The following is a 26,540-nucleotide window of genomic DNA, read 5'->3' as shown; positions in this document are numbered from 1 at the left end:
GCTGCTTGAAAATATGAGACACATTTGAAGAACTAGTCATGACCTTTCACCTGCACGTTGTGCAGTTTTAAATAATGTTCAATAGCTTTTTGTTGTTTTAATTCATGAGTCAGATTCAAAAATATTTGACTTCACATTGAACCCCTCACACACACACACCTCCATGCTGGGGCTAAAGGCCAAATAGGTAAAAGTTCCTTAGATGTAATTTTTACCAAGAGCACTAAATGTATTACTTTCCTAAACAAATGTGCTGTATGCAACAAATAGTTTTGCAGGGGATGAATGGAATTTTTTGTGTGTGTGTGTGTGTGTGACAGTTACTGACTGATCCAATCATTACAGAGAATAGACATGCTTGAGAAATAACACATAATCTAAAATTATAACTCTGTGATGTACACCATTCATTACCTCATCAGAATATGTTATATTATAGTACTGTGAAATGCTTCAAGTGATCAAAGTAATCAGAAACAGGGCACACCTTGATTTGTGCCTCACAATTCCACATTTCTATTTACTCAGATTTAATTACTCCATATTATATTATTATTACTGTTGCTAGTTATCTTGCACAAATACACAAGACATGCCCTGAAAGTAATATAGAGGTCAGCATCACATCTATAGGTTTAACAGTCATTAATCCTATTGTGTACTAACTGTGGAGTCAGCCCTGCAGGAGTGAAACCTTCTATACTTAGTATCTAATCTTCAGTGACATAGTATTGACACAAATACATTCACTAGATAAAGTTTGTGCAATGCTGTGAACCTGTTCCATATCCATTTTTTTATTTATTATTACAAATACTACAAATACGTATTTGATGTGTCATAATCACGTGTAAGCTTCTAACATTTGTAAGAGTGTTTAACCCTCTCAGGCTCAAATTAAGTTTTAGTAACTTAGTAAATTTAGTAACCTATAGTAATGTTTTAAGTACTCCAGATTCATAAAATATGTATCTGGAGTAATTAGGTTTTTAGTTACTTTACTGTTGCAAATCTGCAACGCCTGCCTTGAGAGGGTTAATGTATGCTCCCTGTGTTTTTCCAAGACTGCTGAAGAGCAGAAAGTGAGTGAGTCATTCTAGAAATCACTCTGGTGGAAAGTGTTCCAGTTAAAAGCAGACTGGTATGGGATGTGTACAGCATGTACAGTAAAACTCCAGTTTTTGAATAAAAGCAATTGTTGTACAAGTCCTGAGTCATTGTATATGTGATGTTCTCTAGCTCTTAATGTTCTCCAGCTGTAAAAGACACAAAGACATCTCTATATTTCCCTTTCACACACAGACACACTTAACCACTGTGACATCACCGCTGGCGTTGGGAAGCAATCTCTCTAAAAACCCAACCAAAGCCACACACCATAAACTTCCCAGTCTGTGAGGGATTTAAAATCCATTAGTCCACTACACCAGTCTCATTGCCCTGATTCACATGCACAACTTATTCTGTTCCTTTCCTATGAAGAGAGCAACAGAGTGTGCATTTCTTTTTGTTTTACTAAGGTTTTCTCAGACTTCAAGCAGCCATTGCATTATAGTACTCTCGAACAGTGAGATTATTCTCTCTGTTCTGCTCTCCTATACACTGAGCTTCACATCTGAAACACAGGTCTGCAAGGCTTTGAAATATGTCTCAATCTACTTAGCCTGTGGGTTTATACAGTCAGATTTCTGGCTTAAAAAAAAACTACATTTGGAAAAAGAAGATTGATTTAGGGCAAAACAGAGAGTATCTGCGTATTCATGCATGAGCAGCATTAAGATTGTCTAGAAAAGATTGTCTAGCATATAACCACTCGTTTACGTAATGTTACGACATATAACCAAAATTGTCGTGGTTGGGAAGATTACACAGTGAATGACCACAGTACCCACTTACACAATAAAAACAGCCACTGCTTTGACCCCTCATTTTATTTAGATCAAGATTTACATACATAACAAAAGTAGCCAACAATAAACATTTCATCACAGTCCAGACATTTCCTCAGACTTATCACTGGTAATTCACATAAACTGTAGACATTAGCAAATAATCAATAAATCGGCTTTTTTATTATGTTTGTAACCAAGTTAGAACTTCGAGCACGGTTGCAGATTCCGACCCTAAAGAAAAGAACTGTGAACATCCAGTTATTAACAGCATCATTAATATGTAACCTTACAATATCAACATTCTCTCAGAAGAGTGTTTGTCATTATAATTCCAAATGTGGCACTTGCAGAAACATAAATGGTGAAGACACACTCATTGACAATAATCAAGTACAAGCAAGGAGCGGAGTTAAATAACATTGTGTCAATGTAGACTGTGCGAAGGCATTTTTAAAGGCTTCTGACTTTCTAGGATTCTCAGAGGCAGTGTTTTCTACAAGAAATGACAAGTTAAATATTGTCAAAGATATGATAAAAAAAACACTTTGCCATCTGCACTTTATGAGCTATACAGAAAGAGAAGAGAGAATACACCAAGCAACAGAAAGATAGACATAGGCAAAAAAACAACAACCCATGATAATATACATCAGGCTACAGTTTCACAATACAAAACCTGAATACCTCTAATACTTCAAATGAATACATACGTTTATATAGATAGTTCTCTTTATTTAGCATATAATTTATTTGATTATCAAATGTGTATAAAAATCTACTTTGTAGACAATGAAATATTCCAACACTGAAGAAGTGCAAGGTAAAACACATGGAACAAAGGTTAAATAAGAATGGCATTTGTATTCAATGCTATATTTGTATCCTTCTTGTTTGAATTTGGCTATACCTTTAAGTTATACACAGCCCCATCTATCATGGTATTCCCCTTCAGTGTATGCAAAATAATATTACTGTTTGTCTAGACATTCTCTGACAAAAGCTACTCGCTGCCCTCTTCGACATTTTGTTCTTCTACAGTGATCGACAGAGTTAGGATTCCATTTCCATGATATAAGATCATCACAAAAAAGGCCACAGGTCAACTGTCAATCAACCAACCCTCATTTTTATTTGAGGAGGATGCCTGTCTGTGCCACTAATTAGTGGAATTCTCCAAAAAAATAACAATATAAATTTAATAATTCCTTCATCACATCATTTACCCATTCAATACAAGAGCAATAAAACAAACAATAATAAAAAATACTCTGAGCAGCATACACATTGTGTTTTTATCTACCGATTCGTTAAGACACAGAATTTTCTAAATCAAACCAATGAAAGAATAAAAGTATAGCTTACACCTGTGTTTATACTGTAGATCTGTGCAAAATGTACATTTGCATCTGTAATTTCAATCTTTCTAAAAATCCCTCTTTTGTTTCTTGTAATATAGTGTTGTTACACCAACAGCGTATGTATAAATCCAGTTTTGTGTGTTTAGTAGAGGGCACTTTCATTATAGGAGCTGGGGTAGGTTGGGCAGGGTCTGTTCCAGGGTCGACTGTAATCTGCATTGGGGAGACTCAGCATACTACTGCTCTTCTGCTTGTTCTTGACACCCCAGCTGAGAAAGGATGGCTTTTTTGCTACCTTGCGAGACTTCTTATCATCCTCAACCTGTGCCAGGCAGATCATAGAGTAGGTCTTCGGCAGACCGCCGTATGTAGCACTCTTGGTGGGCTGCAGAAATAGAAAGAGAGGCGATTAAACTCTTAGCAAAACTTGATCTGAATTACAAACTATGAGTACTCAGATTAAATACAAACTTATATTTGCTATATCTACAGCAAACTTAAGATCACTATGGCTAAAATAACATTTAACTATTCTTCCACAGCATTTCTCAATTTAATGCATCCTTCTTGAATTAAAGTATCAAATTCTTTTAACAAACAAACAAAAAAATCTTACAGTAGTGTCTATTTGTAACGATCTTGTTCATTTTAGTTTATCTAAATGAACCTAATTACAAAATCTTCCATATAATTCCTCATCCAATCAGAGAATGGCAGGTACATAAAGCATGAGATAAATGGAGTTACCATTGGTTGGCTGCTGCTATCCAACATGCTGACCACTCTGATGCTGACGCCCTCCTCATCCACGTCCTTTAAAAGCTTCATAACATCACTCACTCCCAGCCATTTACACTCGGTGTCGCCCACAGCAACGAGGTAATCTCCTTCTTTCAGCCCCTCAGCCTAGTGATAAAGAGATAGTGGAAAGAAAAAGAAACAAAGGAAAGAGGAAAAAGGTCAGAGAAGTAAATCACGTCCTGCAAGAGTGGCGCTTTTCCACTATTATTTATGGTAGGAGATTATCGGCACGACCACACTGCCGTTACCACAGAGATCAGGCCAACAAAAATGAGGGGAGTTATCTGTGGGAGACACACAGCTGCTTGAGACTCACATGGTCAAAAACATTTGATTTGTGCCTCGGATAAACGGCTGTTTTGTTTTCATTCGATTGCTGTGGTCAAAGATGAAATCTACTGTCCTCAGCTTCAGGGACATTTACACGTATGCAAAGAAGATGTTATCGCTTTGATAAATGTCATGACAGTTATCCGTTTCTGTTTGTTCTTCTTATTAAGGTGACGCAGCAGTAATTATTTAATTGCAATAAAACTGAGGGGGAGAGAAATGTTGGCACAAGGACAAAACCACTTCAAGAAACAACATGATAAAGGTTTTGCACCACATAAAGATGAGTAAATGAATGGTGGCAAAAACGGTATCTTCTGGTGAACGAACATCATTGGTGTCTGTGTCTGTGCGTAAATACTGACCGCTGCGGGACAAAGTGGATCCAGTGACTGTATCTGAACGGGTGCATCTCCCTTCAGAGTGAATCCGAGGTCTCTGTCCTGTAGTCTCAGTCTGATGGTTCGCGGGGCTGACCATCTCTGCTTTGCTGAAAACACTGACAAAGGCCCCTACGCAACACAAATACAACACCAAATCACTATAGCATTTAGCCTGGCACCCTGGTCTTCCTTGGCTATACATCTGACCCTGTTCGTTATCCAAACATTTGGTTTACTGGCACGCTGACTTCATGCAGTAAATGCTAATGGCTTTGCTCATGTGGTGAATAAAGTTTATTTAATATTATCAAGAAAAGCACTGACTGAAAAGCACTAATAAGTCATTAAGGACTTGCAAAGCTTTTATGTAAAACTGAACTCCCTGTGTATTACGGAAATGGAGTTCAAGCGAGGGGGTCATTTTAAAGTGCTCATGGCAACTGCTACAGGATCACAGCAGTGGTTCTTTAAACTCTCTGAAAGACACGTAGACATCTGAAGGGGGTAAAACTCAAACATACGCGTCCATAAAAACTAAGCAGATCATAAACTCTGCCTCTTTCACCTGAATGACCCTGCTCCCCACAGCCGGAGGGAACAGAATATATACGTCAATGTGGTTCTCGAATGTTCTGGTTCTGTACAATAGATTTACAATTCTACAATTCAACACTCTAGCACAGTCAAAATTATTCTTGCTTTTTATTTAGCTGAATTTCTGCAGATTAAGACTCACAAAAATAAAACTCAAAATAAAGACAAATTCCATCACATTATTATTATCATTTCTCATCTATTCAATTTAACAAATTAAAAATGCAGTTAAAACATATACAGACCTGCCAACATTAGAATCAGTGTGGCGGACAGGCCGGTTGGGTTTGTTGTGGGGGTAAACCGTTTACTGTTCAGTTAATTTTGGCCATTTATTTATTTATTTATTTTTAATACCATTAAAAAAAATTCCAGTAAAAGTCTGTATAGCAATATTTTTTATTTATTTATTTTTTTGGCTGATTTGCGCTATACAGTAGCCTATACGTCTCTGTATTTTGAATTTGGACTAAACAAATAAAGTACATGCAAGCATTTAGGCACTCTAAAAACTAAAAGAATCATTTTAAAGCATAAGTTAAAGTTACTAAACTAAAAATGTAAATAGTAAAAAGAACAGACTGTGTAAAAAGGCTATTTTGAATACCCCAGTACACTTTACAGTTAGTGTTATCATACAAATAAACTTACTTGTAGGTTTAAAATTCTACACGTCACATTTATTTATTTAAAGTGAAACCTGATGAAGTCTGTCATTGATATAAAACAAAGAAGCTCTAGTCGCTAATTAACTTTGTTATTTTGAATAAAGATTAATTTATATTAATTTTATAGTTTATATTTACACAAGTTATAGTTTGTAAAGACTTAAATTTAAAGTGGTCATTTTTCAGAGCCTGTTAAGTGTTAAAAATAATGGCTTTCAATTATACTGTAATGTTGAAAGGCTACAGTATAATTATTGGCTAAAATTGATGGAAAAAATTATTTAATAGAGATATCAGTAACATTATTGGTATCAATGATACTGGCCTTCATTAACAGTAGGCTACTTCGTAAAAATATGCCATTAAACTGTATTTAAAATATGCCATCTTTGTTATTTCTTCATTAATTTGGAGGTTCAATGTGAAATTAATTACATAAAAAATGTGTGATTGATTAGTTCACTAATATCGGTTGACAGCACTAATGTTAACCTTTCAAAGATGTTATTGTTGGTATAATATGTTTATTTTACAGCTGAATATGCCTTTCAATTTAATTTCCTATTTTATATTGTTTTAAATACCGTGCATGGACAGAGGCATCACTATTTTTGGGTAGTTTAGAGTGACAAATCGTAGCAGCGTACTTTGGGGTCAAAATGGGTAGCCGCTACACAAAATGTGTACAAGTTGGCAGGTCTGCATATTATGACTTAAACATTTTCTATGATGAACACGTTTCTAATTCTTGAATAATAAAAAAAAAAAAAAAAAAAAAAAAAAAAATCACCTTTATATTGAGTGGGCATAAAAAAATCAGAGTGGTACAACAGTCCTGATATATCATAATTAGGAAAAAAATCCAATGAAAATCCAAAACAAGGTTTGCAGCAAAAAGTCTTAAGTTAGCGTTTTTGCACTTATGTTTCCATTGTCCTGAGGTCAGATTTTTTTTTACATTCTGTAATATGTTTTGAGTAAAATCTGAAATAAGCTCTGTAGTAATTTAAAAAAAAAAAAAAATCATGTTTTGCTCTCTGATAAAATACATCAGTAATAAACCACTTTTTTTTTTAAGCTTTTACATTTCTTGAAAAATGTGGTTGATAATTGTCTAGAGGATGTTGGGTACATTAAACGTCATCACGCTGCACAGGAAAAGTCATCTATCACTAGTTCACTTTTACAGCCTTGGAAAACAATTCTAAATCAAACTTTCCAATTTGTAGATTTTATAGAAAAAATTAGCATTTTTGGGAGCTTAGTGATGATGAGGTTAAAGTCATGAGAACGTGGTAAAGTTCTTTAAGCTTTTTCCTTTTGCCAGCTGTATTTAGGCTTCAAAATTAATACAAGTTATGTTCATTTGTGAAGATCTGTGGACAAATAGTAAAGAATGAGTTTTGTGCCTACATTAAATACTAAAGGTTAGATGTTTGTTCAAGGTAGGAGTTAGGTAACAGTGATGACAAAGTGGATTTGAGTTTCATAAAGTCATAGTACAGGATGTCATAAAACTTTGAAATTCATGTTCAAACCAGGGTTATTCATATTAGTACTGTAAAAGGAGTATAATACTCTACAGACTGACCAAACAGATTTCCCAAAAAATCTAAGTGTGTACAGTGTGGCCAGTGTGTACAGGTCAATCAACATGGGTCTGTTCAACAGCACACATGCTCACAGGATGTTATGGAAAACTATTCTGTGTGTACTTCTGAAAACTGCTAATTTGCAAGAGCATTCCTGTGCTGTGAAAAGAGCTCGAAATGTCTTTGAGTGAAATTAGTAGCCCACATACCAGCCGCTGGAATAGGTCTTCGACTTTCACCTTGGTGGCAGCTGGAATCTCCATCTCAGCTTTCTTTTCTGTTTTAGCTAACAGAGGAGATGGAAAACAGGGTTACAGCATGTTTACACTGTCAACTGAACTTACAGAACCACTCTGGTTCTCTACAGTAAGATGCAGGTTCTAATCAGATCAAATCGCAGTTTACACTGCGATGATTCGGCCAAAAAAAACTCACTGTTACATATTGGATACTTTTTAGATTTAAACAAACAAACAAACAACCTATAACAACTTTCTACATAATGAGCCAATAACATAAATCTACAATAATCCAATCACATGATCAGACGAGACAGAACATTTGTTAATACCAGCATTGCATATCTCAAACGTGCCAGGACACATCCGGATGCATTAGTGTTTATGATACAAACGGGTCATGCTTAAATGCATTTCTGATACACTACACTTTTCGCTCCTCTGACTTCCATAATACTCGTGCAAATGTGAGAGACAGGAAATGCAAGCTCGTGGGAAATGCACTGTGTTCCAATGTTAAAGTTGAATGGATCATGAAGGCTTGACTCTTAGCTGAATTAAAAGAACACAAATGTAAAATCTGCAGGATTGGAGTGGCGGAGTAGACTGCATATTTTTAAGAGTGTGATGTCACATTAGGACCATTACAGTGACTGTAAACATTTTTAGAAAGTAGAAAGTCTAGTGAGACCATTAATACCAGTTGTCCATCTCTTACTCACAGATGATAACTGGTGCAAGCATGTAGTCTGTGAACTCATCTTGCTTGTCGTTTTGTTCAAACTTGGTAATAGAGCGCTTGAGGCCAGCTTGTAGGATGTCACTCAGGATGTCCAGTTTTTGCAGGTGTCGACAGCGAGAATGTATACGGATGGCCTCTTCGTGTCCCATGATGGAGCGCTGCAGATGAGCTTTACCTGAGAAAACAGAAAGAAACGGTTAGTTAAGTGTGTTTCACTGGAATATCCCAATCATCAGGTCTGTATGTAGGAGCCTCTCACCTATCCGCCGTCTCTCCTCCTTATCCTTCAGAATGTCAGAAGGAGAACGGCCCTCTGGCATGGTATCATACAGTTGTGACAGAGCCTTCTCTTGCTTGTCCTCATCATCACTGGGCATCACTACACATACAGACACATAAAATCCCCAATATTTAAACACTGCTTTGTTTATTTCAATAAAACAGGAATGACATGTAAATGACAAAATCTCGTTCCACAGAGGCCATGTTAAATGTTATGGAATTAACACAACCCATTGTGTATTTGCTTGGACACTCGAGTCCAAATGAACTCCTTAATAGCTAAAAATGTGACATAAAAACAGAAGAGAAAAAGAGGGGATGGGGAGTGACTGCTTGAATAACAACAAGCATGTTACATAATCCCATTTGTTCTGGTGCAGTCTATCAGAACCCTGTCAGACGCAGCCTGAGATATTAAACCATCTCTGCCTTTCTTCTACCTCCCTCTCTTAATGTCCTTAAAAAAACACCTCAGAAGAAAAGTCCATTAAAGCACTGACACCTGAATCCTTTACTCTACTCTCCCAAGGAAATGGAAACATTTTCTATGAATGAGACACAAAGGTAACCTTTTAAAGGTTCCAGTGGGCTGTTAGCTGAGCGGTGACTTACAATGGTGGTCCAGCAGAGCGGTGGAGACAAAGTAATGGGCGAGAGAGTTGTAGTGACTGGTCTTCAGCTCGGACATGGTGGTCCAGAAAAAGGGCACATTGTTCTTAATAGGGGTCTGGATCATGGACTGGTGAACTTCACTGTAGGTCTCCCCCACCTGAGAACAGAAAGGAGAGAGGGGTAAATGTCACAAGCACTCTGGACAGAGGCATAACCTTAGGGTTTAAAACAGACATACTGATAGGATCTATAGGTCATGTGTATTTATATGTAAAAATATCCACTTGTATAGACATCCCAGGTTGAATTACAACAGAAAGAACATACAAATAAAATAAAAATAATAATAATCATAGCATAGTTTTTATTTACATGTACATTGACTGCTGTTCAAAAGTTAAGGGTCAGTAAGAATATTTTTTGAAGGAAGTCTCTTATGCTCAGCACGTGAAATATTGTTAGAATTTTAAAATAGCCATGCAAACTGATTATTTGATTAATAGATTTCAAATGTTTAAAACAAAATTGATTTGAAATAGTCTTTAAAAGCCCCTTTTAGGGGCAATTAATTTGATACATCCTTGCTGAACTAATAACTGTAATATCACCGATTGTTTTCGTACCTTGGCAGCCTCTTGTGCTATTTTGAGCAGGCTGAAGAACTCATTTCGGATTCCTGGAAGAGTGATTAGCTCAAACATACACTCCTGCGCCTGTGCTAGCATCAGCCGGATCAACATGCTCAGCATCGCAGGGCTCAAATCATAACTGGGGGTGTGTGTAAATGTCTCCTTCAGGTAGTGTAGCACACCTGCAGCAGAACATACACAAACAAAATCAAACAGAATTTAAATATTAGAAATCAGCACCCTTATATTTCCATTCAAATGCAGCAGTATGTAAATTAAATAGAAAATTTGGCTAAAACTTTAGAATAGGGAACACATTCACTATTAATATAAGAATTTCCACCGATAAACTCCTAATTTGCTGCTTATAAATATTAAGTAAGTTAGTTGTTAAGTTTAGGTACAAGGTGGATTAAGGGATCTAAATTATGGTCCTATAGAATAAGGCATTAATATGTGCTTTATAAGTACTAATGAACAGCCAGTGTGCTAGTAATATGCATGCAAATAAGCAGCTAGTTAATAGTGAGAATTGTTTCTAGAATATTCTAGATAATTTCTTAAGATTCCCAACATTATTTGACTTATGTAAAAAGCACTGTCATTTCCTCCTTTTAATGCTTTGCAAACACATCTTAGAGATAAAAAAAAAGACCTGAAGAACAATGTGTCAATCAATCTTTGTCACAATCACAACAACAAAAGGAGAGAGAGAGAGAGAGAGAGAGAGAGAGAGATCATATGTGGCCCTTCTTTCCGGTGGAGAAATACAAAACAGTCATTGTGATGAAAGACAGCAGGGTTGGCTGTTTTGATAGCTTAAGAAAGCCAGCCAAATCTCTCTTTATGCTGCTGTTATTTTAAGGCGGTTAAAAGCTGACACAAGCCAAGAGTTCCCATGAGCCTTTAACAGATCCGCTGATGAGGGGGAAGGATTACATCATGTTCTCTCCACCTTGAAACACAACCAGAACCCGAATATATGGTCTGTTCTCATGAGGCAGGAGCTCATCCACAGTTCATAGATATTTCCCATGCCTTCTTGCAAAATAATCTGGATCTGTACCACATTATGGATGTTCCAAGCTGGTTATGTGCATCTTTTCTGCCCAAGTGCATTTACTTAAAACCTCTCACCTGCGGATTTCTGGAAGGCAGCGATGGCGTCCTCGAGTCCAGCTTGTGTTTGTCTATCGGCACGGGTTCCAATCTGGGAGTATAGAGCTGCCATGTTGAAGAGTATGCTGGCTTTCTCCAGAGAGATGTTCTGCTGGCACACAGGCACACCGGTAAAAGAGTCATACCTGCAAAGGCACAAAAAACGTGTTAAAACTCATGGTGACAAAATGAGGCTTATTTTTAGTTAAATATGCAATGCTGAAGTGCATCCTGTAGCTTTATTATTAGTAATTTTTTTAAACAGCCCAGTCAGAGCAGCTGTGTGTTTCCTCTGAATGAGTTGTGATGTTTACAGCTGATACAGTGGTGTATAATGTCATTACAAACATATCACTGCTGGTGTGGGTGAGATGCAACGTACCAAGTGAAGAAAATGGCAATCTGGCGTGTAGGGGAGAAGAACCGAGGTTCTAAGAAGGAAAGTTGACTGAAGTAGTTTGCAAGCAGATCTACACCAGAAGGATTACGACTGGGGGTCCGACAGGCCTGAAATACACACATTCACTCCAATCAGACCGGTCTCGTTGTTCAGCCTTGGGTTTCAAACTGAACACTTTTTCAGATGTCACATCATACCTGTCTCAGGTCCATCAGGTCATCGATCTCAACCTGAAAGTTTGAGCTGTCTTCACTGTAGTGGTCCAGGATGATGTCCTGTTGAGAAAAAAAAAAAAATACTATTCACATCCATTTACTCTCTCTGTCAAAGCAAACACAAAAACGTCACACAGTCCACCATGGCTATGTCATTACAGTGGAAGCATACCAAAACCCATCTGATTGATCCTCATCTCTCAACAAACATCTCAACACCCACTTATTCATGAGATAATAAGGAGCATGCTTCAAATATCACTCTAGACTTTCAAAACCACAATTAAAGTTTTATGGAGTTTATTCATTCATTGTTTCTTCTGCTGTGACCTACTTCCCCTTTTCACAATGCCTGAAGCCTGACTGAGGGGTGGGGGGGGGGGTGTTCACTGTGAAAGAAACTGACCTTGAGAGCAACTGAGAAATCCACATCCTTTGTCTCCTTCAGTCCCAGAGGGATGAGTGGAATGCTGGACGTCTCTCTGTGAAATGAATAAAAAGACAGATTAGAAATTAAATTTAGAAAACCAAGACGAGAACACATTCAGTAGGAAAGAATAAGCCTTAAGAAAAGGCCAGACCAGTCTCAGGCCAGTGATTCAGCGATGCCAGGCCTCCTACTCTCTGTGTCTCAGAGAGGAGACTATTCTATGCCAGCTTCAATCATCTCTGAGACTGAACCAGCTGATACCAGAGTAGAAGATGGTTTCCCATCACAAGCCAGTTGACCCACTTACGTTATAAAAAAAATATTGCCCATCAAAAAACTTTGACCCAAGAATGAGGTGTGTGTGTGTGTGTGTGAGTGAGTGTAAGAGTGGGTATTTTGTGCTGCTCAAACTTTCATGCATGTGATTTTACAGCATATACAGTGATGTTACTGCACTAACTACATTGCTTGCACTGGTGGGGCATTAGCTCAGAGCAGTCTGAGTGAAGACAGACGAGAGAACACATGAGTGTGAGCTGATGAAAGGCAGTCCTTTTGAACAGAAGTGTATAATAAACTGACATTGATGCATTATGTAAAAACATCTATTTAAAAACAGTCATATTTACAAATAATCTAGATTAATGAATGCTGCATAAAAACTGTTTATTCTAAGTTCATTTGAACTAATTTAACCTTGTTGTAAAGTGTAACTAAGTAATTAACAAACACGAAAGAAAGAGTATGTGAATGTCAGGCGTTCAGATTCAGTGACAGATGACTTGCAGGTCTACACATAAGACCTCATTCTCTAGGAGTTTAGAAATGAACTTGTTTCCAGTGTGAGAGCAATGCTGTGACTGAGTGTAGTACTGAATCACTCATCACATCAAGCTGACAGCCGCCACGTTCTGCACTACTGTCTGTAATGAGAACTTCAAGAATGCAATGCAATCATGTTGCAGAGAACATTCACTGCAATGAGACGCACAGAGAACAGAAGACAGGTTTTGTTCCTGTGCACTCTTCATGTCATGGGAATGTTTGTGTATTCAAAACAGACAGAGAGGGACAGAAGGGGTGCAGGGGCTTGAAAGAAATGAAAGAATGCAGTTCTGTCCTTTTACTGACACACACACACTCACACACACACACACAGTAAGCTGGCAGCCAGGTGCGATGAAGAATGCCACATTGTGTGCAGCTACAGGAAGACCTTGTTCTGTTTGGATTTCGGTTCATGAGATACAGGTGATAACACTTCACCAATGGGAATATTCCTTTTCTCACACTCAGTCATACGTAGGAGGTGATAGGCTTTGTTTGTTTAACAGGACAAATAAAGCAGGATTGTACAAAGTCATAATAATAACAATCAAAAAAGTACAAAACAAAACAAGTGGAAGTACTGGGATCATGAAGGGATCAAACTCAACCATTCAAAACTAAGAAGAGAGCTAAATTCTTCTATAAAAAATATAAATAAACAAACTATGGTTCTGCCAAATGGGATAGTTCTCCTAAAAATGAAAATGAGATGTTTTTCCAATATCATATTTCGTGATTTTTGCCCATGCAAGGGGGTGTAGTATTGTTTTGAACCCCACTGACCTTTCATTACAACATTGATTTTCTTTGTAATTATTGGTGAAATTTACGAGCAATTTGTGAGTAAAATTTTTTTTTAATTGAAAGTGCAAATAACATTTAACAGAGTGGTTGTCTGTCATGTTTACAGCTTTATGCTGAGTTGTAACAACACATGCAGGTCAGGGGTTCAGAATCAGGTTCATATGTCAGTCGGAGGTTTTTCTGGTTTACTATGAACCCTCCAGACACAGAGGAGAAACACTCTTTCAGTAGTGCTTGGCCCAGAGGAACAAACATGTTATGAAGCTAATACTGATGAAAAACTAGGCCAACACAGCAGGGTTTGAGCTGAAAATATGGCTGAGCTTTCTTAGAGCTAAAAAAAAAAAAACACCAGACAGTCAAGCATGCCAAAGACACTCAAGGGTGCATACACTCTCACTCACAGTGGTCTGAGAGGCAAACAAATGGGCTTATAGAGCATTTAAAAAGGACACGAATCCAATCATAACCAAGGAAACACAACATACTTACAGTGAATCCTTTCATTTCGGATGTTGGGTTTGAACGTCCTTGAATAGAGACGATACGCAGTTCTCTCTCTATTGCTATCTGTTTGAAGCTATGACCATTTTTAGCCAAGACATTGTTAACATGTAAATGACCGAAGAGAATTTGTCATACATGCTATAATTGTCATACCATGGAAATGGCAACAGAAACAGAATTCAAATGAAAAGGAAAACACTCTTGCATCCTCTTCTGACACGTGAGGGGGAAACATGCGGCATGTGTATGAAAGAAGAATGAGCTATGTGAGCAGTTATGTGGAACAGAGTCTAATTCTATTGGGAATTAATGTAGAAAGAAACTGATTGACCAATGAGACGATTTCTTGTCTTCTCCTGTGAACTTGGCTTGAGTTTAAAGGGAAGTATAAGGGATGGGCTGTTCAGTGTTTTTAATAAAGGAAAGCATGGGTAGACCGTCCTATAGAAATCAGCAGGTTGTGCTGCGTGAGATATTTTCAATATACAATTATTATGTTTAAACTGAGCCATCAAGCTGACTTAACCCAAGGAACTTCCAGCAAACACAACTGTAAATTATTTATAATAAGCACTGCAATATTCCATAAAAAAAAAAGAATTCATTGTGACTCATACAAAAATACAACGGAAATATATTAATCACTACAAACTACACAATACAAGGTATTAATTTCACCTTTAGTGTGAAAAACTGTAGATGTCATTAGACAAATAATGTCACAGAAGGATTTGTGCAGCTTCTAATGTCCTAACATTTCCACTGTTGTCCTTCAGGTCACTCAAAGTCCCCAAACAGGGAGAGATTTCTTCTCTCAAACTGGAATGTCTTCTGACTAAAGGCTTTCTGAGGTATGTATCCTATCACAGGAAGTGTATGCGTCAGCCTGAGTGGAATATGTAGCCACAGAAATGACGAGAAAAACCTTTGCTGAATTCCGCAAAATTCAAACACCTATCATTCACATAATACTACACACCCCATGGCCTCATTTTCAATCAAATATCTTGGCCAGTTTGATTCTACTTCTAACTACAGTACCAATAACCATGTGGTCCTCTCTTGCTCTGTTTAACACTCATTAACCATATTTAAACATCCAGAGGTCAGTACAGAAATGGGAGCAGAGAGTTCAGCAGGGAGTCTGCTCTTATGTCATTCTTTACACTCCTCTTACATTACTGTAATACCTCAGGGATTTCCATTAAGAGCAGTAACTGTGCATTCTGTCCTTTAATCCATGTTCTCACTGTAACTTTCTCCACCCTCATCAGTGCTGCGTGTACTTACTGTACGTTCTGATAAACGTCCACAGAGCTGTTGAGTCCTTCCAGCTGCTCCATAAGAAGCTGCAGATCCGAGTTGACATAACTCAACTCCAGCTCCACCTGCTCCCGAACCTTATTATTGGACGTCGCCCTTGAAAGAGAGAAAGAGAGAGAGAGGATAAGCGAAGGTCATGTGCAACTCAGTTCACAACATAGGACAAGTGGCATACTTTTGAACAGATTGAAATGTCCGGCTAGTTTAAAATCTACAGTACAGAAGGAAGAGGCTGATAAGACGGGAGTCTTTGTTATTTTGTGCGCCCCCAAGCACATGATATACAGTAAGTGGTGAGTGGGCAGTAAAGCCACGTTTGTCGAAGAAAAGACTTGAGAATTCATTTTCACAATCCTGATACAACACACACTAAATATAAAAGAGAAATACGCCTAACTACAGTCAATAAAACACAGAAGAACACTATTTGCATAGTGACCATGTTTTATCTGACTGCTATTCTTAACTCTGGTCAATAGGAGGAAGCGAGATGAGCAGGTCAGGCTGGACTTGAGACTTTTGACCTCTTATTCAAACAGGAAACGTCACACTTGTGCCAAACTGTTAACCACCATCTCCTATTTTAATCACACACCTAATGGTTCTCAAACATACTCGCCTCAGGGGAAAACGTGAATCCTAAAGAATCCTTTATTATATAATAACTTATGTAATTCTAGACTAATCCTAGATGCATTTATTGCTATTAATTCTTATTATTAACAGTTTTATTTATTTGTATAGCGCTGTAGTAGCCTTAAACAAAAGTTCAGCTCAAAGTGCTTTACAATGAAAAGTACTCTACATAAATCCAGATCAAATATCAGAACGAAATTTAACAAGCTTTAGGATGACCTGCTTCACAACAAGAATAATAAAAGACAGAATTGATGGAGAGCAAACAAAAAGGTCAATTAAAAATAAGAATAAAGAAACATTATATTGTTCATCTTGTTAACCAAATTGTTATTGATCTTGAAAAAGACAGCAAAAACTATAAGAAACAAAAATAAAGAAATACATTGCAAGACCAATGTAAGATCCAGAGGAATATTTCTGATTCCATTGCTTAATGGTTATATATAATGACATAGTTTTTGCGAGTCCCGAGGCCTATGACATAATGCAGATCAGGATGTTTTTTCATTTTAAAGTAAATATGACTAATGAGTCATGGTTGTCCTTTGTTGAATACCTAACATATCTCTCACTGATGGAAGCACATGGAAATGTCAACTGAGAGGGGAAGATTACTTGCACCTCTCTCTGCTTTTCACATTTCTTATTGTAATAGAGTGGTGCAGTTCCAACAGCAGAAGGGAGCAGAATTTTTTTTAAAGAGTCACGAGGAGAATAAAGTATTATTCTGTACACCAACTCAAGAGTCACGTTGGCAGGGCACAGCACTCTGTGAAACCGGTCGGGCCTGTGAGCGCACTCAAACAAACACACGCACACACACACACACACACACACACACAAGAATGTGGACTACAGCCGCTTAGATCTGAGAGAAAGAGACAGACAGAGAAAGAGAGAAGGATTATTGTAAACATTGGGGGAGGGAGTTTAATAAAAGCAGACGACTACCTAACAATTGATCTATTATGTGGCTCTCCTTTCTTCCATAAAGCACAAACCTCTGAGACCCATGAATGAAGGAACATTCCAGATCAGCTCTGAAGATAGAACAGCTATGAACGGAAGATAAAGAGATTGAGCAAGCATCCACCCCCACCCCATCCCAATATTAATGAGCTCAGGTAAAAAAAAAACATCCTGCTCTTAAGAAGGGCAATGAACCGAACCCATGTATATAATTACAAAACAGGATTTATTTTAGCTCTGAAGCACAAATTAAACACAGAGGTAATTAGAGTGTTTCACTAAACTATCGACAGAGAGATTGTCAGGCGCACTGCTATCCCATCGCAAAAAGCTTAATTTGAACTGCTTCTGATGACATGTTTTTAAAGGGAGTCTGCGTACGTGTCTGCGTGGGCACAAAAGTCACCTGCTGACTAGTGGGGATATTATTACTTATAAAAACATTCCTTTTTTATTAAAAGTCACCAAACCAATGCATCTGTTTTGACCCAGCCTTGTTTTCCACCAGGTTTCAGTCAGCCAACTCACAATATCCATCCAAACTGCAGCCAATGTCAGAAGACAATAACTCAACAAACATAGGCTACAGCTCAAACATATCAGTGACCCACAGAGAGGAAAAGAAAGGGGACTCACTTATGGTTTCTTATTGAAAAGAGCTTGTCCAAACATTATTGTTCTAATAAGATTTAAAGCCACTTTGACGTCAATGCCAATCAAATGCTTCGCTCCAAGGACCAACCCAGCAGGTGTATCCTTCAAAACCATGGAGATAACAGACACACTTAACATCCCCATGGAGACTGGTTTGTCCAATGTTACAGTGTGCGCTCATCGTAAAGGGAAAACACTGGCAGCCTTTGAGAGGTGACATATAAGCAGGGGATTTCACAATAAGATGCAAGATGCATTCCTTTCTGAATGTCTGCATAGGTATGAATGTGGGTGTTTGCTGATAAGATGCCAATGTTTCTTGTCGGCTTACGTTTCATTTATATAAATGCTTCCTTGAAAAGAAATGATAAAAATCTGTCAGACAGTCTGGTGGTACTGGCCAGTTACAAATCAGCCAAATTATGTCTTACAAAGTACAAACCAAAAGTTCAATCAGAGCTTCCTTGTCCTTTGAAACAGAACATTACATTTCTTTGACAATTTGCATCAACATTTACAGTAGGGATATAAATGATGCACACCTAACTGGTTGAAAAACGATAAAAATATAAGACGACTCAATTGAGTCAATTGAGATGTTAAAGGAGTAGTTCACTTTCTGAGTTTCTTTCAGCAGAAGAAGTTGATGGGTACCATTGACTTCCATATTAGGAAATACTTTGGAAGTCAATGGTGCCCATCAAACTGTTCTGATACAAAACATTTTCAAAATATCTTCTTTTACAGGTTTGGAACAAGTGGAGGGTGAGAAAATAATGACAAAATTTTCATTCTGGATGTGGACTACTCCTATAAATTAACCGCGATACAATTGAGAGTGGGGGTTTATATGAATGTATCTCTGTCTGAGGGGAACTGACTATCTTCACAAAAGTTAGATATGTAATTAAAAGTGCAGCGCTGCAGTTTACAGTGTCAACCAAGGAAATGCTGTCTCATCGCATTTCCATAAGCGCTCAATGTGACACTGAAAACTGGAGTAGTGGCTGCTGAAAATTCAGCTTTGCCATCACAAATTACATTGAAACAGAAAACACTTATTTTAAATTGTAACAGTATTTCAAAATATTAAAGGTTTTATTAAATTTTGGATAAAACAAATGCAGTCTTAGTAAGCATAAAGCCTCGTTCACACCAAGAACGATAACTATAAAGATATTAGATATTAGTGTCCAAGCCAGTGGACGATATTGTCCGTTTATTGTGTGTTTGCCGCTTTAAACTCTCAAGCTCATCACAGCAGGACTGATTCTGATTAGCTGTCAGTGTTTTTATCGTTCATCAGCTGGAAAAAAATAATTTTGAAAGTGTTTCCAATGATATCGTTTCTCTGTGACTATATCGTTATAGCTGTGGTGTGGACTGGTCTTAAGAGACTTTATTAAATTATTAAAGATGGTATTGTATGTAAATCTAAATCAATGTGAGAGTTATTTTGGGGTAATGGCATTCTGTTTACTGTACATCATAGCAGTGTGCGCAAAAAAAAAAAAAAAAAATATATATATATATATATATATATATATATACACACACTGATCAACACTGACATGCATAATTATATTGTTGGGTTATAATGAGTCTATTTTGTCAATAAGTCAATTGAATGCCAATTGAAAGAAGTGAGTGTACTCACTTAGAAAAATATATATTGTAACCTTTTTCCCCTTGATGTGCTACAGGACACCAGAGGTAACACTAAAAAATATTTGCATTATACTTTGCATGTTTTTTTTAGTCAGACACAGTTTTCCTCTCTCGTCTGGATCAGCTACAGTAGCATGCATGACTGACCGGTACGGTGGTTAACATTCAGATCAGTGCCAGCATTCCACAGTTGACAGCTGGCTGCTAAAATGTTTGAAAATGACTTGCATGTTAAATGTTTGTAAGCAAAGAACGTTCATATTTGAGTTTAAGATATTATGGTTTCAGGTGTCAGTGTCCTAGCAAGGACTCTATGGGCTTCATGGGTATGAGGTCTGAAAATTTAAAATCTCACATCCCACATAATCCCCAGTCTCTTTAGTCATCACTTTTAACAAAATCACAATGTTACTGTGTCTATCATCAACTCCAAATCTGGAGTTGGACTGAAAGACTGACTGCAAACATGTCTCTGCTCCAAACATTTGCTTCTGCACACTCACACACACAAAAAGAGAAATACTTTGACGACAAGTTAGAAGCAAGACATCTGACTGAAACCTCACTGCAAAAAAGAGCAGAGGATTCCTCAAAAACAGGGCAGTGATTCACCCGACAGAGTCAGTGCTCTGCGGTCCAGTGCCAGATACTTCTAGACCGATGCTATTATGTAACCAAAGACAAACTATCGATGAATGACTATGGAACCTTCTTTAAAACAAAAAACAAAAAACCGGTTTCCTGCATTTGTTTGCATATCCACACATGTGCCCATAGGCTAACATGCGAGGTAAGGGTGATGAATGAGCATTTACCCTTGTGTTTGTCTCCACACATAAAATGTTCGACTTACTTGAGAAGGTTCTCTGCTCCAGCTCTCATCCTCATCTGCTTGATGATTTGCTGGTTAAGACTTGCTCTTTTATTCTGCAGCTTACTGCGGCCTGTCTTAGCAAATGGATTACATCCCTGTCAGAGAAAGAGAAGGAGAAAAGTAAAGAAAATCAACAGTTTTGCCTGTTTTATAAATGCTGTGAACATTCTTATAAAGCACAACTTCATTATATGGTGCCTATTAATGATAAACACACAAGCACATGCCAGCCGACACATACACTTGTTATGTTTAAGGTGTGGTGTACATGAGATAAATTTCCGACCCAGACACACCAATAGAGAGAGGATCTGTCATAAATCTAATAGCTGAGGGAGGAGGTCTGATTTATAGGAGGCTGGTATCAATCTAGAATGGTTAAAATAGCAAACCTCTTACTGCTCTTATCTTGATAAATATTCCAGAAGATTCTACAGTGAAAACATACTGTTATGACTGAGCACAGAGCAAAGAGCAGCAGTTCTGAAGCATCTAAATGTCATTATTTCATTATTATTTCATATAATATAATAAGTTATCAACCACTGATTGCTTGATTCTTATAGATACAGTTTGTTCCTTATGTGAACAGCAAATATGGTGCATTTAGGGAAAGTCAAACTGCTAATTTGCTGCTTAATGTAAAGCTACAGGGTTAATGATTAGGATTGACAAGTGTAATAAATGTTGTGGTCACATTTTTTACAAATTGCAAGTTTAAAATCCAGTCATTTCATATTATTAATGTAGATATGATGTTCATGCAGCAGCTTACAGTGGCAGTTTGAATACACTCTCAATCCCATTTTGTATTCATGAGGCAGCTGTTAATAACATCTAAAAGTTCAGTGACAATGACTGTAAAAGTCTTATTTGACTAAACATTATTTAAAGGGGGTCATATGATGCAATTTAAATTGTTCCTTTCTCTTTGGAGTGTTACAAGCTCTTGGTGCATAAAGAAGATCTGTAAAGTTGCAAAAACTAAAGTCTCAAATCCAAAGAGATATTCTTTATAAAGGTTAAAGGCGGGCGTACATATTATATTAGGCGCGTTCGATTTGAAGAAGCACTGCAGATCTAATGCATTGGATCCGTGCTCTCTTATCGATCTCGTGGTACTTTGATGTCATACAGTGATCCTTCTGTGCAGTGCTGCTTCAAGTCGAATGCGTCTATCAACTTCGTGCGATTGTTTTGGAAATTGGCAGGTCATAAAATCATGTTGTATATCACCTTGTGCGTATGATTTTCAGATAAACTCACCCGTGATGTGTGCATGGACATTCGATCTTCTGACCATCTGAATTCGCACTGTGTACGCCCGCCTTAAGTTAACCATGCCTACCTAAAACGGCTCGTTTTAAACACGCCCCCAAATGTCTACATCATGATGTGGGAAGATTTGCATAATGCCGTCCAAATGTTCACTCAAAGAAAAAAGGCGTAACTTTTATTCTTGTTGTTGCCGCCGCTGCCATGTCATGGAGTCATTGTGTGTTTTGTTGTGAAAGCGAAACTACTTGTTAGAAGACAAGACTAGAAATCAGTGGTTAAGTTGTATTTACAACACTGTTCCAGAACGGTTCAAGCCAAATATTCAGATGTGTGCTGCAATTTTTATGGAGGACGAGGACTCTTTCCTGAACCAGTAGCCTGCTATGTATCTGTGGCACAATGGCTGTTTCTATAAAGCTGGGCAATTCAAACGTTGCAAGGACAGTCTGGCACTTCTGACTCACAGCCTGAAAGTACATTATTTATATTTAAATAATGTGTCACTGATGATTCAAACACAAGTTTTGCGCAGTGTAGAGTAGGCTTGTTTGTTGTTTCTCAGATCACAAATGCAGACTTGGTTTTATTGTTACGCGGTGCGATATGCAACACAATGTGTAAAAAGGCAGTATAAGTCATTATAATCAGTAATTATGTCCCCACAGGATGCAACAAATGCCTCATTTATAATGGGTTTTATTGATTTTGTCTTGTCTAGTGATGTCCGGATCACAAACAAATCTTTCTATTTAAACAGATCTTCTTAGTGAACTGGTCGAACCAGTTCACCAAATAGAACTCAATCATTTGAAACGGTTCACATGTTTTCCGTCACACTCTTGAGGCATTCGGCCAATACTTCGCACTAGATAGCTCGCTTTTTCAGAACCATGAGCTTTGTAAAAATCGACGGGTTTCAGAAGGTGGGGCATAGAAGAGAATATACAATAATCTGCATTATTTAGAAAATAGTGTTTTTTTTTTTTTTTTTACTTTAAACCACATAAACACATTGCATTTCCCCAAATACACAAAATAATTTATTTTTAGCAGCATCATATGACCCCTTTAATAACAACTACCATCAAGGTTTATCTACCAAATTTTAATTACTTGACTGTGGCATTTGAATATTTCATTTGTAGGTGCCGGTGGGAACATCTCAGGAAGAAGACAGGCAGCAACTATATCTAAAAGTTTTAGATGACACACAGCTCATATCTCCATCTCTAGGAGTTACCAAGAACCTCTCATGAAAGAAGAAAAAACATCCAACAAACTTGAGACACGAACATGTGCAATTGTGCAGTGCAGAATTCCTCTTGTATTGAATGACATGATGACAGACAACAAGCTGCCCAGTGTGGTTCTGTTCACACAATACAGCTTGACTGAAAATCCCTAGAACAATTTAAGCATGTCACCACAGTTATATAATTTGGTAGTCAATTGGTTAACAACTGGACTGAGTGTGAGAGTAGCAATCTGAAACAAGATTATAACCATAGCCTGCTGAGAGTTAAACACAGGCTCTCTCAATACATGCAATAGTGGTTATCAAAAGGACCCAACATGACCTCTGCACATTCTAGAAGAGTGACCAGGCCAGTGTTTAGCCTAGCAGAACCAAAGAGCTGCCAGCACAACTGCGTTCCACAGTCACAATCATACAATTACCCCTGACTAACAATGCAGACAGAGCAGAAACAAGGTCCTAATCAAACCAGGGCACAAATGAGACCGAAAACAGGGTTCAACATTATGCAACTGTTATATATGCACAAATATGAGACCACAGTAACAAATGTTTATTTATATTTTCAGCCATAGCATGGGACATCTAAATGTGACTAACTGCATTGGGGTACTGAAGTTGGGCTTCAGTAAAGACCCATTAAAGAGTTATGCATCAGAAAGCGTATTTCACATTAATTTTTGTTAAGACCACACGGTTTCTTGGTTTTTCTAGCTAGTTGACTGCTATTTGATGATTTTACTCAATCCGTGTAATGCTGTGAGAGGTTCAGGAGCCATGTTATACTGATCGTAAAGCTCAGAACAGCTTCTCCTGCCTGTGCTGGGACAAGAAATTGGAGCATCTGAGTTTCATTAATGTTTGTGGTTTGGCTATGCACTTTCACTGGGCAGATGCAACGTTACTAGGAAGAAAACTGGAAAAACATGCTGAATCTGCAATACATTTTCTCCAAGCCCCATAGCCCAAGCTGTATCATCTCAGGCAGAACTGGACCAAAACCACATCACCACTCTGAACCAGCCCCCCACCCGGTTACAGGCCGAAACGTTCAAGCTGAGAACGGCAACCATGCTCATTATCAAAGACTTAATGTAACAAATGAAATGGAGACAGAGGAACTGTACTAAACACACATGACCACTTCCGGCGGCAGACTAAACAAAATGCCTTTCTTCTAAAATCTGACCATCCACGCTGTAACACAACCATTTTTGCCTACATTAACTCAGAAAACCCAGTCAGTCGTTCATTTTTCACCATGACCACTGCATAATCTGAATGAAAATCAACCAAAATAATAGCTGAAATCAATTTAAAACAAAAGATAAGCAAATGCCAGAAACAACTCTTTGAGTAAGGTACACAGTTCCTTACAAATAATTAACCATAGTAACCACAGTTTTCACCAAAACACAATGATTGCTCAGTAAAATATAGCAAAGCAATAATTCTGGCAAACATACCAACTTTTCTAAATGTATTAATTTTCTAAATTTTAGTGTTTTTAGTTTTGTTATTTTAACTACTTAAAAACAGTTTTGAAGTTTTTCCCTTTTCTGCGCATAATGTTTAATAGCACATATTCTACATACCTACTCCATCAACTATACATTCACTACCTTTATTTACATTACCTTCAAATCGCACTGCATTATTTCGAGGACAACACTGACTGGGCAGGGTGTAGATTAACATATCTGTAAATAATTGTTTATAATTGTTTCTATTTTATAATTAATAACTGTTCGATTCCTTGTCCACTCAATCAAAGAAATGACTGACTGATTAATCTGTTCGGCTATAAAATTAAAGTTAGTTGCATCTTCACTTTTAATCACAAGCTATTAAAGTTGTGCTTGTATTTACAATATCTGGACTGGAGTCATTTCTGTCTGACGCTAGGTTAACCATTATATTTTTGTAAGGGACTTATAAAAAATATTAAGTAAATATTAAGAAGCCAAACGAATATGGTTTGATAGGGTGAATAACTAAATAAATACATCCATAAAGCAGCAGAAAAATTGAAATGAGAAGGTATAGAAGAACATTTGTACCGAGTCTAGACTCTTTCGCTTGGCTTTGTTTGTGGGCATCAGAGCTCTCCAGCGTCCACATGTTCAACTCCAAAACATCCCATTACAAACACCCAATGAAGAAGGGAGGCTAAATGCCTCGTCCTTCACTTGATGTCAACACTTAGAAACGCGTGAAAGAACAGAAAAATAAGTCACGTATCTTTTCAAAACAATAATAGCAAAACCATCTAGACCTTGACTAATAAAAAGCCCTGATGTATTTATCGTCAGCTCCAGAACCATCGAGAAAAACAGAAATGAAATTCCGCGTCACTCTTAACGTACCTTTTTAAAGTAGCCATTCTCCACCGGTCCGCTGGTCTTGCAATCATTGGGGATAAGAGTGTCCGTCATTTCTGAACTCTCAACTGATTGCCTCGATGAAATTCAGAAGCTCAACAGGTGTGTGTCTACTGAACTCAAGTCTCAGATGTCTGTATCTGTTTCACCGTTCCCCAAACTCTCGTAATCACTTTCAGCGTTACGCTATTTGCGCTGCACTTCCCATCCCCCGCCCCGCCCCGCTCCGGATGCGTCACGACAGCGGAGCCGCCCCCCCCCCAGTGGGCGGAGTCTGAATGGTCTTACCTGCGCAATGGCCACGCCCCCGAGACGACTCGCTTATAAAGGCTCAACTTTAACGTTATTTTTAGCTCAGACATTGGTAACTGTTTAACAAGACGGACAGTTTTCAAATTAAATACCCACATGTGCCTTCTTGGAGAAAAAAAACCCTCTAATTTCTGATTTGTCAAATATGCCTTAAGCAAAAAAATAAAAAAAATAATAATAATAATAAAAAAGAAAGAAAGAAAATAAAAAAGTTAGAAAGAATAAATTACAAGACGTTATGTAAATACACTGAATATATTTAGGGTGTATATGGGTGTATAGGGTGTATGTTGTGAACATACGTTATTTATATAGTAGTTGTATTACGCACGCACACACAATTAATTCTCATCTCTAACTCATTTTATTTATTAATTTTATTTTATAATTACAATTTTCTTTTCTTTTAATTTGTGTCTTGTTTTTATAGGCCTTTCTGATTCTGTATTTAGGCAACGCTGCAAGTGACAATAATATAAAGTAAAAGCGCCCTCTAATGTTTAAATTGTAGATGTTCACTGAAACGTGTTGGTCACGTTTGGCCTGAATCATACCTGCTACCAACACAGTATGTTTTGAGAACATCTTTGTACATACTTTGTAGAGCTTTAAGGAAATAAGGTCTGAAGTTATTTTATTTTTCATCAGCCTGGGATTATTACTTGTCCAGCTGTTACAAATCTGTGATTTTCTCTCTGATAACCCAGCCACTAATAATGTTTA

The 26,540-nt window shown here is 37.5% G+C and overlaps 1 protein-coding gene across 2 annotated transcripts; it reads right to left on the bottom strand.

The window, feature by feature from the left end:
* Positions 1 to 1,895: 1,895 nt before the first annotated feature.
* On the bottom strand, positions 1,896 to 25,700 carry LOC113051433 (rhophilin-2-like). Of its 2 annotated transcripts, none has more exons than XM_026215180.1 (15): positions 25,491 to 25,700; positions 20,571 to 20,686; positions 15,755 to 15,883; positions 12,302 to 12,377; positions 11,878 to 11,955; positions 11,663 to 11,787; positions 11,260 to 11,426; positions 10,117 to 10,304; positions 9,494 to 9,650; positions 8,859 to 8,978; positions 8,580 to 8,774; positions 7,858 to 7,904; positions 4,747 to 4,893; positions 3,998 to 4,156; positions 1,896 to 3,635 (listed from the first exon to the last, which is right to left on the bottom strand). In XM_026215180.1, exons 1-15 carry the CDS (start codon positions 25,557 to 25,559, stop codon positions 3,393 to 3,395), a joined length of 2,016 nt encoding a protein of 671 aa, XP_026070965.1. In that variant the 5' UTR covers positions 25,560 to 25,700; the 3' UTR covers positions 1,896 to 3,392. The 2 variants fall into 2 exon arrangements, with proteins under 2 accessions (XP_026070965.1, XP_026070964.1); XM_026215179.1 differs by having other exon boundaries at positions 7,828 to 7,904; positions 25,491 to 25,699.
* Between the last annotated feature and the right edge of the window lie 840 nt (positions 25,701 to 26,540).

Source organism: Carassius auratus, chromosome 32, assembly GCF_003368295.1.
Source record: "Carassius auratus strain Wakin chromosome 32, ASM336829v1, whole genome shotgun sequence".
NCBI classification, from domain to species: Eukaryota; Metazoa; Chordata; class Actinopteri; order Cypriniformes; family Cyprinidae; genus Carassius; species Carassius auratus.
Note: the sequence above shows the minus strand (reverse complement) of the source record. Positions and strands in the feature narration are given on the sequence as shown.

Bases quoted from the DNA above. Each gene is read 5' to 3' on its own strand.
- LOC113051433 (XM_026215179.1), bottom strand. From the start codon at position 25,559: ATGACGGACACTCTTATCCCCAATGATTGCAAGACCAGCGGACCGGTG. The intron at 7,905-8,579 runs GTGAGTAAGAGA...CTCCTCTGTTAG, and splicing joins GCTTGCACCAGTTATCATCT to CTAAAACAGAAAAGAAAGCT. The intron at 3,636-3,997 runs GTAACTCCATTT...CTATTTCTGCAG, and splicing joins ATAGCAGCAGCCAACCAATG to CCCACCAAGAGTGCTACATA.